Genomic DNA, 13,664 nt, shown 5'->3' with positions numbered 1-13,664 from the left:
TTTTTGTCTTTGTTTTCTGGCTTTTGCTGTGCTGGGGATTGAACCCAGTACCTTGCAAGTGATAAGCAAATACTCTACCATTGGCTACATCCCAGCCTTCAATTATGATTTCAAGTATGCCAAAAAGAAGGTCTTTTATGAGAAACAAAAATTGTTCTTTGGTTCATTTGAATTAATTTTTTAAACTCTTAAATTTTGGCATTGAAATTTTTAGTTAGCATCAGTTTCATTTTCTAAATAAGGAGTTTGATCAGTGTAGTTCATTTTTGCTTAAGACATTTCCACACAATGCTAACATCTGACAATTATGGTGACATGTATTGATATCTGTTACCTAAATTTTAAACAATCTAATGAGTTAAAATCTTGATCAACAAGACAACAAGAATGAATTTATTTTGGAAGATGAGAGGTTTTTGTTTTTTTGGTTGTGTTGTTGTTGTTGTTTTAGTTCATTTGAACAGAGGAAATGTTTTCCTTAAAATAGTTTTAAATATGCTTCATTTCTTTAAAATAAATCAGTATTTTTGAACTTTCAATAAAGTTAGCATATTTGTCAGATTGCTGGTCTAATAGTGTTATATTGCTTTCAAAGGATTAAAGGTGTCAGAATAGCTAAGCTTTCTCTGATTTGATTTGATCTCATTGAACTAAATATTCTGTTCTTGCCTTCTCTCCAGAAGTGCCACTATTGTAGACTGTATTTCAGTGTACTGTAGAAAAAGACATTTTTTTTTATTCATGAGTTTCCTGTAAAACATATTGGTGGAAGTATAAAAACGGGAGACATTTATGGGCTAGGTAGTAATAAGAGTTTTATTGTGAAACCTTTGTAACAGTGTTCATCAGGAAAACCAGAGAGAGAAACAGATAAAGAAACTCATGGTCCCATTAATCTGTTAATGAACTAGACATGATAGTATTCGAGGATTTGTTTATATAGGGATTTTTTTATTTATCAGAAGTGTTTATCTTTTGTTTTTCATACTTAGGTTAAATTTATATTTTTTAATTAAACTTTTTATTTTGAGATAATTGTAAATTCACATGCAATTGTAAGAAAGAACAGAGATTGTGTATCTTTACCCAGCTTATCTCAGTGGTTATGTCTTGCAGAACTATAGTTCTGCAAGAATATATATATAGCAGAATATCACAGCCAGGATATTCTTCTTAGGTTTTGGGGTTTTGTTTTGTTTTGTTTTGTTTTGTTTGTTTTTTGGCAGTGCTGAGAATCAAACTCAGTGTCTTCCCTTCTTGCATGTGCTAGGCAAGCACTTTACCACTGAGCTACATCCCCAGCCACAGCCAGGATATTGACATTGATAGAAATGTTTTTTGTTTTTGTTTTTATCTCTGTCACTACTGTGGCCCATCTATTGGTCTTTTGTAACCCTTTCTACTCATTTCATGAATGTTATATAAAAGTAATTGTTCATATAATCTTTGGAGTTAGCATTTTTTACTTAACATAAATAAGTAATAAGATTCATCCATGTTGTATTTATTAATAGTTTGTTCCTTTTTGCTGCTGAGTAGTATTCCATGATGTGTATATACTAATTCAATCATTCATTTAGTTAGAACATCTGGATTGTTTCTGTTATAAGGCTATTACAGATAAAGCTGCTATAATTATTTGTCTACGGACTTTTTATGTGTACATAAGTCTTCATTTAAACAGGTTTAACGCTCAGGAGTACAGTATTGTCTTTAATATTACCTACCTTTACATTTGCAACCAAGTGTTGTTTCTACCTTGAAAGGAAAGCTTATTATTTACTGGTATTTTTGCTACCATTTTCTTTGTTTGTTTGTTTTTTCCCTGATATTCCAAAGATCTTTCCTTTTATCTGTTTCTTTCTATTTTGAAGATTTCCTCTAACCATTCTTTTATGGTCTATTGCTGGCAAATTCTTTTAATTTCCCCATCTGAGAATGTTTTAATAATCCTTCTCTATTTTTGTTGACTATAGAATTCTCTGTCGACAGTTCATTCCTTTTAGCACAGGAAGAAATTATTAAACCAGTGTTCTGGCTTCTATGGTTTCCGATAAGAAGTCTGCTGTCTTTCTAATTGTTTTTTTCCAGATAAGATGTTGCTTCTTTTTATGCCTTGAAGATATTTTCTTTGCCTCTGGTTTTCAGAAGTTTAATTATGATACATCTTGGCTTCATGTCTTTAGGTTTATCCTGTGTGTGGTTTGTTCAGAGCTGTAGTTTTATTTTTCTTTACAACTTTAAATTTTCAGTCATTATTTCTGAAAGTACTGTTCCAGCTCTGCTCTTCTCTCTTCTTGAAATTCCAGTGACAAAGTGTTAGATCTTTTGCTGTAGTCCCATAAACCCATGAGGCTCTGCCCATGCCCCCCCCCACACACCATTTTCTGTCTTGTTCAGATTGAGTAATTCCTATTATTCTCTTTTATTTTGGTTAATATATTTTCTAGTTCCAACATTTCCAGTTGCTTCTTTGTATCTTCTTTCTTTGCTGAAACTTCCTTCCCTGCCCCACTTGCCCCAAATGTATTTTGTAACTACTGAAACATTTTTATCATGATTGCTTTTAACTCTGTCAGATAATTCTTCCATTACTATCATCTCAGTTTGGGCATCTACTGGTTATCTTTTGCATTGTTTTAAATCTTTACAGTCTTGATATGATGAGTAATTTTCTTTTAAAACTTGGGGCATTTTTCATATTATATTCTAAGGCTCTGGATATCATCTAAACCTTCTGTTTCCCTGGCTTTTCCTGACACTGCTCTGACAGATTAATAGGGGTGTTTTATCTAATATTACTGCCAGGTTTATATGAAAGTTGAACTTCTCTGCTCTACCGCCATTGACACATGAGGACGGTCCTTGTTATTACTGGGTCATAGTGGAAATCCAAGTTCCCTATGTAGTCCCTACTGATAATGCTAAGGTAAGTGTAAGATGTACCTGGCCATTGGAGTGAAAGGCCTGTCTTCCTACTTGACCTACTCTAATGCTACCTCTGTGGGGCATTGGACCTCCTCCTTATGGTACCCAAAATGGAAGTCAAGTCTCCCCATTCAACTCTTGGTGGTGTAGTAGGAGGAGTATGTAGTATTTTCTGTAGGCTTTGATTGTAGTAGAACAATTATTATTGTCCAAAGTTTTGTTTTGGTAGGTTGCCCCTTTCTTGTTCCTTTAACTAGAAAGCAAGCTTTTGTTGTGCCTTTTCCTCCTCTGATATGTATTAGTTGACATATCCGGATTCTGGCTTCTGTAGCTCCATGTCTGGAATGTATTAGTAAAAACAGAAAACTGAGAGAACTCACTCTCAGGTTGATTCTTGGATGCTCGGGTTTCTACCTGTTCTGCCTCTTTCCATTTTTCATGTTTCTTTTCTTTTCCTTTCTTCTTCCTCCCTTTCTTCTTCTCCTTTCCTCCTTTTTCTCTCTTTCTCTTTCTTCCTTAATGGGGAATCAAGCCCAGGGCCTTGCTCATGCTAGGCAAGTACTCTACCACTGAGCTATATCCCCAATCATTTCATGTCATCTTGCATTTCACATATGATGTCCAGAGTTTTTAGTTGTACTTTGTAGAAATAATAGAGGAAAGTACACCTCTGTCTTCTGTAAATAGAAGGCCCAAATTTAAATTTGGATCCATTTGTATCAAATGTTGTAAGCAGAAAGTGTCACATACTTTATCAGATGATGATTTCATACTACTGTTCTCAAAAAGACTGCTAGAAATTAATATCTTTATTTAGACTGAAATTCATTGTTCACATTATTAATGAAAACTTTTCCCCTCTAGGAGATAATGCAAAAGGTGTCCCAAGGCTCCTGACCAGTAAACAAAGATTTGAGAAAGACAGCCAAGCTCATGTTTTCTCCTGATCAAGAAAATCATCCTTCCAAAGCACCAGTAAAATATGGTGAACTCATTGTCTTAGGGTAAGCATTCTACATCTGATGAAATATAAAATTGAATAATATATAGTAATTTTAGCCTCTAGGTTAAAAGTACTTTTTTTAGAATTTATATCTTACTAGCTTCCAAAGAGAAATTTAAAGTTATGGGGTAATGTTACCAAATTAAGAAACTTACAATGCTTACATTTATGCCATTTTTGTAAGTGCTTAAATGATTCATAAACTTTATCTTACCCGTACCCTCAAAGAAGACAGTTTTCCTCCTCTGTCTCAGCCATCTTTACCAAAAATTTTCTTCCTCTTCTCCTGCTTTAGGACATTTCATGTAAATGAGTGTTTATTTATTGTTTTGTCCCCAGAGGTAGTTGACGCTTTGTGCTTAAGGTCTGCTTTGTGCTCTGTATTGTTGAAAGAAGTTAGGAAGACCCTGAAGGCCAGTACCTAGCTTACTTGTTTTCTTCAATAGTAATCTCATTAATATAATTCCCAGAAAAACAGCCTATGGATTGAAGAATAGATTATTCCATTATTTCAATTTATTAAATATAAACTTGCCATAACTGTCAAAGTGGGGACATAATATTAATCTGTTAATATTGTGTTAATATTAATTCTAGAGATTCCAGAAACTAAAAATTGGAAAATTTCCTTCCCACCTACTGTTTCTCTTCTTTTGCCTAAACAGCAGCTCTAGATACTGTTGTAAATTTGAGAGTCAGAATGGTATAAGTTCTTGTTCAAGTAAGAATGTGTTGTTTCAGATGAGAAAGAGACACAGGGGAGATCCGTAGAGTTGTTGATCTTGACAGGGAATCTAGATTCCAGTACGTATTCCAACACTGTTAACTTTGTGACCTTGGGCAAGTCAAGTGTTCTAGACCTTTGTTTTTCCTCCCCTATAAAATGACAGTGTGATAAGATAGATCTAAGACCTTTTGAGGCATAAAAATTTTCCTATCAAAAACCAAATTTAAAAGATCATAAACTTAATATGTTAACTTCAATATTAGAAATTCAAGTCACATTGCTTTTAGTACTATTAATGACAAACAGCTTTTAACTACCAAAAAAAAAAAAAAAACAAAACCAACAACTAGGTATTTTAGTGGGAAATTTGAGAATATTTGAAAAGTAAGGGTTAAAATTTAGTGAGTGGTTTTAAACTGCCTCTCAGCCTAGTAGTTTCTAGTAGTAGTGGTCATTTCTGTATCTGGTACTTGGTGTCTTAAAATGCAAATAATGCTTCTTCCCAATTCTAGAAGAAGTGAAATTGGACAAGGTGTTCATTTCCTGCTGTTAATTTCTCTTAGAAAAGATCTTTGAATTCAGGAACACAATATTCCACAGAAGAGGAATGAGCCATGCAACTTAAGGACAGTAGTGAGGGTAAATAAGATGCCTACAGTGGAACTTGTGGCAACCCATAGCCTAGAATAGTAAATTTAACATATTAGCCAAGGGACTCTGCTTTGTACTGTAACAAGGCTAGCAAGAAATAGTTAGGACTTTCTCCCAGTACAAAATATTTGTTTATTTTTTTATAAATAAATCAGTTTGGTTTCTGTATATGACAGTTACTGGGTAAATTACTTCTCAACTTTGAAACATGATTCTTCCTTCTCAACCATAATTGCAGGCCATTTTACAATCACTTTCTCCTCCAACTCCAGATCTGTCCCTATTCCCTGCCTCATTTCTGCCCAGATTGACCAACTACATATAGGAAATTATCAAACCAAAGATTTTATCAGAATAGAAAAGCAGTGAATGAAGATATTAGCTGTTTATACATTAGTGAAGCAGTGAAGAATGACAAAAAAGCATAACAAACATACCCAGATTCAAGCTTTGGCTTTGCCATTGTCATGTGGCCTTCAGAAAATAATTCCTGAGTTTATTTCCTAGCCTGCAAAAATGGGGACAGTAGGGCCAGTCTTGCAGACTTTATTAAGTACCTACCATAGAGTGAACACCCAAGTGTTTCTGTTTGGATTTTTTTAAAAGCTTGTTTCCAGTTGTTTCAGTCCTTACTTAACTTGCTTATTTTCCGGGCATATATTTTTTATGAAAACATGGTTATAAGGCCTGAAAAACAAAAAGTATGTTTACTAGCTAGCAGACATATTACACATACACACCATGTTGGCAGAGCTTGTCTATGTGTGTGTATGTATTCAGGTAGCCAAAACTTAATGAAGAAATCTAAATATTCTTATTTTAAAAGTTCAAGTAGGTGCTGGGGTTATGGCTCAGAGGTAGAACACTTGCCTAGCACGTGTGAGGCACTGGGTTCGATTCTCAGCACCACATAAAAGTAAATAAAGATATTGTGTCCATCTACAAGTAAAAATATTTTTTAAAGGAAAGTTCAGCTATTTAAAGTATTTGGTTCACAATTAAGGGAGAGTCTATTTTAAACAAAATATGTTATACTTTTAAATGTATTAGCACATGCAAAAACAATTTAAAAAATAGAAAAAAATACAGTGAGTCATAAGGAATCTGTTAGGCCATTAATCAGCTCTTTATTATATTCACTAAAAGAGGGACAAAAATATGTAACCAACACAAAGCTATGCATAATACAAAATGTATTTCTCTGAGACTTGGGATATAGCCAAAGAGATTCTTACTTTGTTTCATACCCAGACAACTGGTGTGGAGATAAGCAGTTGCCAAAAAGAATTTGAGATTGTTATAATATGCTAATAGATAATTAATTGGGAATTGATTCTACAAGGTAAAGTAAAACATTTGTTTTATAATTGTGTGATTCTAAAAAGAGCTCACTTAATCTCTTTTATTTTTTCCACAACAGGTATAATGGATCTCTCCCAAATGGTGATAGAGGAAGGAGGAAAAGTAGATTTGCTTTGTTTAAAAGACCTAAGGCAAATGGGGTAAAGCCCAGCACTGTGCATATTGCATGTACTCCTCAGGCAGCAAAGGTAAACAAATAAAAATAAAAGCTATGTAAACTGGGAAACTTGAAAAACTTTTGTGTGTTTCTTATATTCTCTAGCATTCCCTTCGCATTCTGTTTCATAAATTTTGTTTGGATTGAAGAACTGCTATAAGAAGGGAAATTCGGCTTTTTATTCTTTTAAAATGACACACCATGTTCTGTGGATAGAAATTACAAGGAAACATTCCCTTTTCTTATTAAAAGATGTGGATGTATGGCCAGGACTTTTTATCTGGTAGTGTTTAGAATTGTGTGACTGTCCACCCTGATAAAGAGGGCATTTCTGTTACTCAGGGACATCCCCTGGGCTGGTGGAAGGAGTATGGTGTCTAGTATGTATAATAAGATATCAGATGGACAAGGTAGTGTTTAAACTTAATGATTATCTAAGATTCTGTGGATTTTTTGTTTTTGTCTTGTTTGGGATATCAGGGACTGAACTCAGGGTACTTAACCACTTAGCCACATCCCAAGCCCTTTTTATTTTTTGAAACAGGGTCTCACTAAGTTGCTAAGGACCTTGCTAAGTATCTGAGGCTGGCCCTGAACTTGAAATCCACCTGCCTTAGCCTCCTGAGTCTTTAGCATTATAAATATGTACCACTGTACCTGGCTTATTTTTATTTTTGGTTCATGACTGTCACAGCTTTTATTACAGTACCCTGTACATAGAGGACCTCAGTAATTATTAGCTTGAATCAAAGCTATAGAAATAAATATTCAGCGGTAATTTCTCACCCTCCTATCCTTATCAATGCTTCTAGCCCCTTTTCCTTTCTATACCAAAATCTCCAGAAGCTAGACTACCATTTCAGGACACTTGTGCTTTTCCTAGAATAATAGACAAGTAGAGATTTGATCTTTACATTTCCTTGTGAATTCCTCTATTTCCAGTTGATACTGTGATAAACAAATAAGAAAAATTACAGATTTGTTTGACTTCAGAAAGTACCTATATCTTTAAATAAGAAGCCTATCCAGTTTGGAGTGACTTCAGAAAGTACCTAGATCTTTAAATAAAAAGCCTATCCAGTTTGGAGTGCAAAACACAATCCTCAAGCCTTTGCTCTAGGCCTTCTTTATACTATTCAAGAGCCAATGAGTATAGAAAAGGGAGTGTCTTTAAATGATAATTTTTGTTCCTTTGCAGAAAAGGTCTGTGCTGAGCAGTGGTATATGTGAATGGCTTGTGGATCCCAATCTGAGGAGCTTTTTGTGATGTTTCTAGTAAGCTCCTGGCATTTGGGGTGTGCCAGTTCTTCATTGTACAGGACCGTCCACATATTATAGGACATTTAATATTCTTGATCCCCCACACATCAAGTATTATTTGAGCCCTCAAATCATTGTGACAGCCAAAAAATACACATTTTCAGATGCTTCTTAGCTAATACCACCTCTGATTGAAAACCCCTCTGAGGGAAAATGCTTGTAACTTCAAACTCTGAAATATTGGGTTTTTTACTCTGTAATGCCACTTAGGTTTTTGTTTGTTTGTTGTGGTACTAGGGACTAAACCCAAGGGTGTTCTTCCACTGAGCTATATCCCCAACCTTTTTTTAAGTTTTGAGACAGACACTTGCTAAGTAGCTGAGGCTGGCCTCCAACTTCAGATCTGCCTGTCAGCCTCCAGAGCTACTGGGCTTATAGTGCTGCACCACTGTACCCAGCATGCCCCTCATGTTTTTGTTGACTCCTTTTTATCTTTACAGAGAATCAAACAAATTTTTCTTTTTAAATTTTAAAGGAATATGTTAGTGAGGTCATGAAGAAAACTTAAATTATTTAGTCTGGCAGTCATCTGGAATGAGTGGTTAAAACCTTGCCTTCCAGCCCCGTGAGACTCAAACTTGACATAGTTCTTATCCCTAATCTAAGAGTAGGTTCAGTAGTTTTAAAAAAAAAAAAAAAAACTAAAGATTTTAGTCTCAAAGCACACAAAAGACAGCATTTTTAAATACTGAGCAATTATTTGAAAAGTCAGTTGCTTAATGCTGGATTTAAGTATAGATTGTAAAGCATGTGAAAAAAATTATACAATTTTCATGAAACATAAATGCGTAGCAAAAAATATATTAACAACCTGCATGTAAGTGATCTACACTGCATTCTTGAGGTTGTATACCTCTGAGGAGAAGGGAAGAATACGGAGGGACATATGGGCAGGCTCAGTTATATCTGTAGAGTTAATTTTTAAAAAAAATATATCAGAAACAAAAGCATTGTTAGACTGATAAAGCTGGGTAGATAGAACTCAGATATTTATTCTCCTTCAGTATTGAAAATTAATTATCTTAATCTAAAATTATTATTTTAAAGCTTAATCTGATACAGATTAGCTAAAAATTGAAACCAGCTAAAATTTTATAATGCCAAACTTCTAATTAAGAAACATTTTTCAGGCTGAGGTTGTGGCTCAGTAGTAAAATGCTTGCCTAACACGTGAGGTTCTGGGTTTGATCCTCAGCACCACATAAAAATAAATAAACGAATAAAATAAAGTTATGTGTCCATATATAACAAAATATTTTTTAAAAATCAATTTTCATTTAGCTCCTTTGCTGTGTATAATCATTCTCTTGTGTCTTTGTATCTTATTTTCCTCTTACTCAACCTGTTTCCACTTCCTTTATGCAATGACTAGGTTTTTCCCCCTCTGATATTATCTTTAGCTCATATACATAAAAAGGGCCTGAAAACAAAACTGAAGAGTTCTTTTTAGCAATGTTTTTAGTTTGGGATAAGTCAGAAGTACAGTCATAAGCTTTAATATCTATTGCCTTTGCTAATATTTAATCATTCTACAAATTTTTCTATATCTAGCCCAACATATATATATGGCAAACATTTATCATCTGTATAAGTCATCAAATGATTAGAAAACCAGCTAACCCTGCAGATTGGTTAACTGTACGACTCTTTAAAGGACTTTAAAAATAAGTTTCTTCTTATAAGAATTATTTTCTTCTCCTGTACTGAGAATCAATTTTAGCTTCTATATGGCATCTGGTTTTGATTACTTTATAATTTAAAATACTTTACAAGGGAGGTAGATCTTAGAGTTTTTGTTTTTAAAATATGTGGTTTTACTCTGTAACTACTTGAAAATATTCTTCTATACCCTCTCAATCTAAGGAAACTATTGTCATAGCTGAGATTATGCAAGAGTTATTAACCTGGACCTTAAATTTCAGGGGGGAAATACATAAGTGGATCATATATGTGAAAAATAGTTTTACCTTTATTTTATTGGAAAGATTTTTCAATTGACTTGATTGATTTTCTGATTTGCTTTATCTAATATTTGTTATTAACTTTTTTATTCACAGGCAATAAGCAACAAGGACCAGCATAGCATATCATACACTCTATCTCGGGCCCAGACAGTGGTGGTTGAATATACTCATGATAGCAACACTGATATGTTTCAGGTATTATAACATGAAATTTTTTTTTCTTAAAAAAAATAATAGTTAAAAATCTATTGTTGGAGGTTGAGATACATATGGCTTAGTGATAGAATGTGCACTTAGCATGCATAAGGCCCTAGGTTCAATCCCCAGCACCAAAGGAAAAAATATATTGTCAGCAACTTCTGCTGCAGTCAAATTAAGAATTATAATTTTTAATAATGTAGCTCATTAAAATATGTATTGATTTCTGAGCCTTATAAAAGTCATTATGCCATGGTTAAGAGATGGCCTCAATAATCAGAATCCCTGATAAACTTTACTTAGCCCTCCATGTCATCCTTTGTAAAATGCAGGTAATAGAATCCTCCTCATGGCAGGCTTAAATGAGTTGTGCATGTAAAGTGCTCAGAGCTCTGCTAGCTACTTAGTAAACTCTTAGTAAATGTTAGCTATTAATATCTAAAAAAAGAAACTCAAAAATACTCTGCATGCATTTATGCCCTTTCCCCCCCCCCCCCACTACCTCCCACCTTCCTCCCTAGGCAACAAAAAGTACAGGCAATTTCTAACTATTCATATCAAATATGTGATGTCAAACTTGTTATTACTGGTGCACCTTCATTTTTGTACCAATCCAGTGCTGATGTTTTTATAAACTGATAGTTTACAGAACTGCTAAATCCAAAGATGTAAACAGAAGTCTTAATATCCCCTCCCTTAATACTGGGTTTGCTAAAGAAACTTCAGTAGGACATAAATGTTTCATGATAAATTTTGCTATTATTATTATTGTCCCAGTTATTTTTCCACTTTTTTTTTAATTGTACAAGAGTAAATAAAGATGAAAAGTCCCAGAGACACATTTAAGTTTAACCAATAGCAAAATATTTCTTTTGAGGTTGGTTTCTCCCTTTAGCCCTTAAATAAGATGCAACATTTTTTTTAGACTAGTGTCTCTGTGGTTAATTTTAGAATGTATTTTTTTGTTTCCTTGTTTTTACCAAAAGTAAGTAAATAATGTCCTTAGTTACATGAAGGTTTGGATCCCAGCAAAAACCTAACACAAAGCTTTAGGATGATTTTCCACATTTTATTTCACCACCAAACAATTAAAATGAACTTGTTTAGCTTTTTTTAAATCAAGGTGCTTCTTAGACACTTGATCACAGAATTTTAACTGCAGAAAGTACATTATGTTTATTTGCTCATCCCTTTATCATATGTAATCAATTTCTCCTTTATCATAAAGTAGAGAGTTTTTCCCGGTATAATAATAAATTGATTTTGGCCTTTCTACAGGTATTATTCCCATGGAAAATACAAACATTTTTACATCAGAAAACCTGAGATAAATCAGAAATATCCTGTTAAATTAGGCAGTCTTCCAGGAACTGGTTTTATAAACATTTTAGATTATCTGCTTTCTAAACTGAACAAGAACATTTATATTTCAATCCGTCAGACATTCAAACTCCAACTCAGTTTCCTGCCCAGTTGCTATACTGTTGTCTAAATGTGAATGAAGTACAGATTTCTGATAGGGTGGCAGAAGGATGGAGAAAAGACTTCACAGCAGTGCCTATTCATTTGGACCTTCTTGTCAGATCAAGTAGGATCCTTGCTGGTAACCAGGAAAAAGGCATTCTGGCCAAAGAGATGGCAGAAAAATTCTATGCAGTGTGGCAGGAAATTGATGAACAAGCTACTTATTGCTACAATATATACTTGTATACAGAAGTAATAGGAAATTGGGCTGAATTGACAAAAGAGAGGGAAATCCTTAGTAAGTTTCTAACTTATCATAAATAAAAAGTATGGATAGGCTGTAAGGAACCATTTTCTCATGGTCATGGGGAAGAGTGACATGAGAAATCTATAGTTTCAAAGCTAATCGTAGCAATTAAAGGAAGAACTACTGGAGTTTAATATAAAATATTTTGGCATCTGATCGTATAGTTTTTCTCTTTATAAATATTTAAGCTTTCTTACTTCTTACTTGTCAATACCAATATTGCTTTGAAGTCTTCAGTCTTCTCCAAGGCCCAGATCAAATGTCAACTTTCTAGAAAAGTCCAGTGGCTCTTCCCAAACAAATAAATGATGCTTTTGCTTGACCCAAATATTAATCCCCAGTCTACTCTTTGGCATACATCTTTTGCCTCTAAAAGAGCCTTTTTATTTTTGGAGATATTTTTAGTTTCATAGGTCTGTGGTCGTTTTCTTGAGATATCATTAACTTAAAAATAAGCAAAAGGAACATCTAACATTTGTTAACCAACCAACTTTTCCCTAAAATTATTCAAACTAAATGTAAAAACTGTACTTGTTGATAGGAAAAAAACACTAAAGAGTTTTATCTAAAAGTATGCTGATATGAGGAACTCTTTTTTTCCATTTTTTTATTGGTGCACCATAATTCTTATTGATTGGGTTTGTTTTTGCTGATATGAGGAACTCTTGAGGCTCAACTATGCAAAGAATGACTTTTAAGAGTCTTTTCAGTATTCACATTCTTCAATTTAATGATACTACTTTTTAACAAATATTAACAGACTGATAATTTCTAAATGTTTAAAACCTTGTAACTCTTGTCACTTTTGTCACCTATTCCAGTGATTTGTTATCTTCTTTTCAACTTTAGAAATGGAATTAATTTATTTATTTATTGCTTAGTAGTTTTGAAGATTTCTCTTATTCTCTAACACCTCACTCATCCAGAATTCTTATCTTGGAACCTTCTCTTCAGAAATATGAGCAAGAACCAGCAAGAAAATCTAAAAGACATCTAGGCAATATAAAGTAAATGCCACAGAGTCTCACTGAAATTCCTTTTTTTGTGCTTCTTAGAGAATCCCTTAGGCTCTAAGAATCTTTTGCAATGCTGTTCTTTAAAGTTGGTTATTTGATTTCTCAACCCATATCAAAATAAGAAAAGCTGGTTCGAGGGGAAAAAAATATCACTTAAATCAAGAAATGATAGCTGATAACTTAGCAAAAAAGGAAGTGGGAAAATCTGTAAAGTGTACAAAAGACCTCAAAACAAGGCCACTCAAGCCTTTAATGTAATTATCTTATAGTACCTGAAGACATCATTGGATTGCAGCATTCTGTAAATGGTAGTCAATGGTGTAATGTTCTGGATACATCATACAAGATTTGTTTAAATATTCAATATATCCTGTTAAACAAGGGAGAGTAATACATGGTAGATGTATTTCCACCCAAAAAGGTTATAGTCTGCAACCATCTAGAAATATCAGTTATCCTGAATTCTTCATACTCTGAGGGTTTTATATATTCTGTCTTAAGTTCCCACTTTATTCAGTATTGCAAATGATTACTACACCATAGAGAGTCTGAAAGATTAGTTTTCAA

General features: G+C 33.7%; 1 protein-coding gene across 1 annotated transcript in view; it reads left to right on the top strand.

Moving 5' to 3' along the window:
- Peli1 (pellino E3 ubiquitin protein ligase 1) overlaps window positions 1–13,664 on the top strand; it is a 53,269-nt gene that overhangs the window by 37,238 nt on the left and 2,367 nt on the right. Inside the window, exons 2-4 of the mRNA XM_026387244.2 lie at window positions 3,793–3,932; window positions 6,730–6,859; window positions 10,206–10,307. Of these exons, the coding sequence (XP_026243029.1) occupies window positions 3,862–3,932; window positions 6,730–6,859; window positions 10,206–10,307 (303 nt within the window). The 5' untranslated portion in view covers window positions 3,793–3,861. The remainder of the gene's footprint in view (window positions 1–3,792; window positions 3,933–6,729; window positions 6,860–10,205; window positions 10,308–13,664) is intronic.

The sequence above is a fragment of the Urocitellus parryii genome, chromosome 12 (assembly GCF_045843805.1).
Source record: "Urocitellus parryii isolate mUroPar1 chromosome 12, mUroPar1.hap1, whole genome shotgun sequence".
Classification (NCBI taxonomy): Eukaryota; Metazoa; Chordata; class Mammalia; order Rodentia; family Sciuridae; genus Urocitellus; species Urocitellus parryii.
Note: the sequence above shows the minus strand (reverse complement) of the source record. Positions and strands in the feature narration are given on the sequence as shown.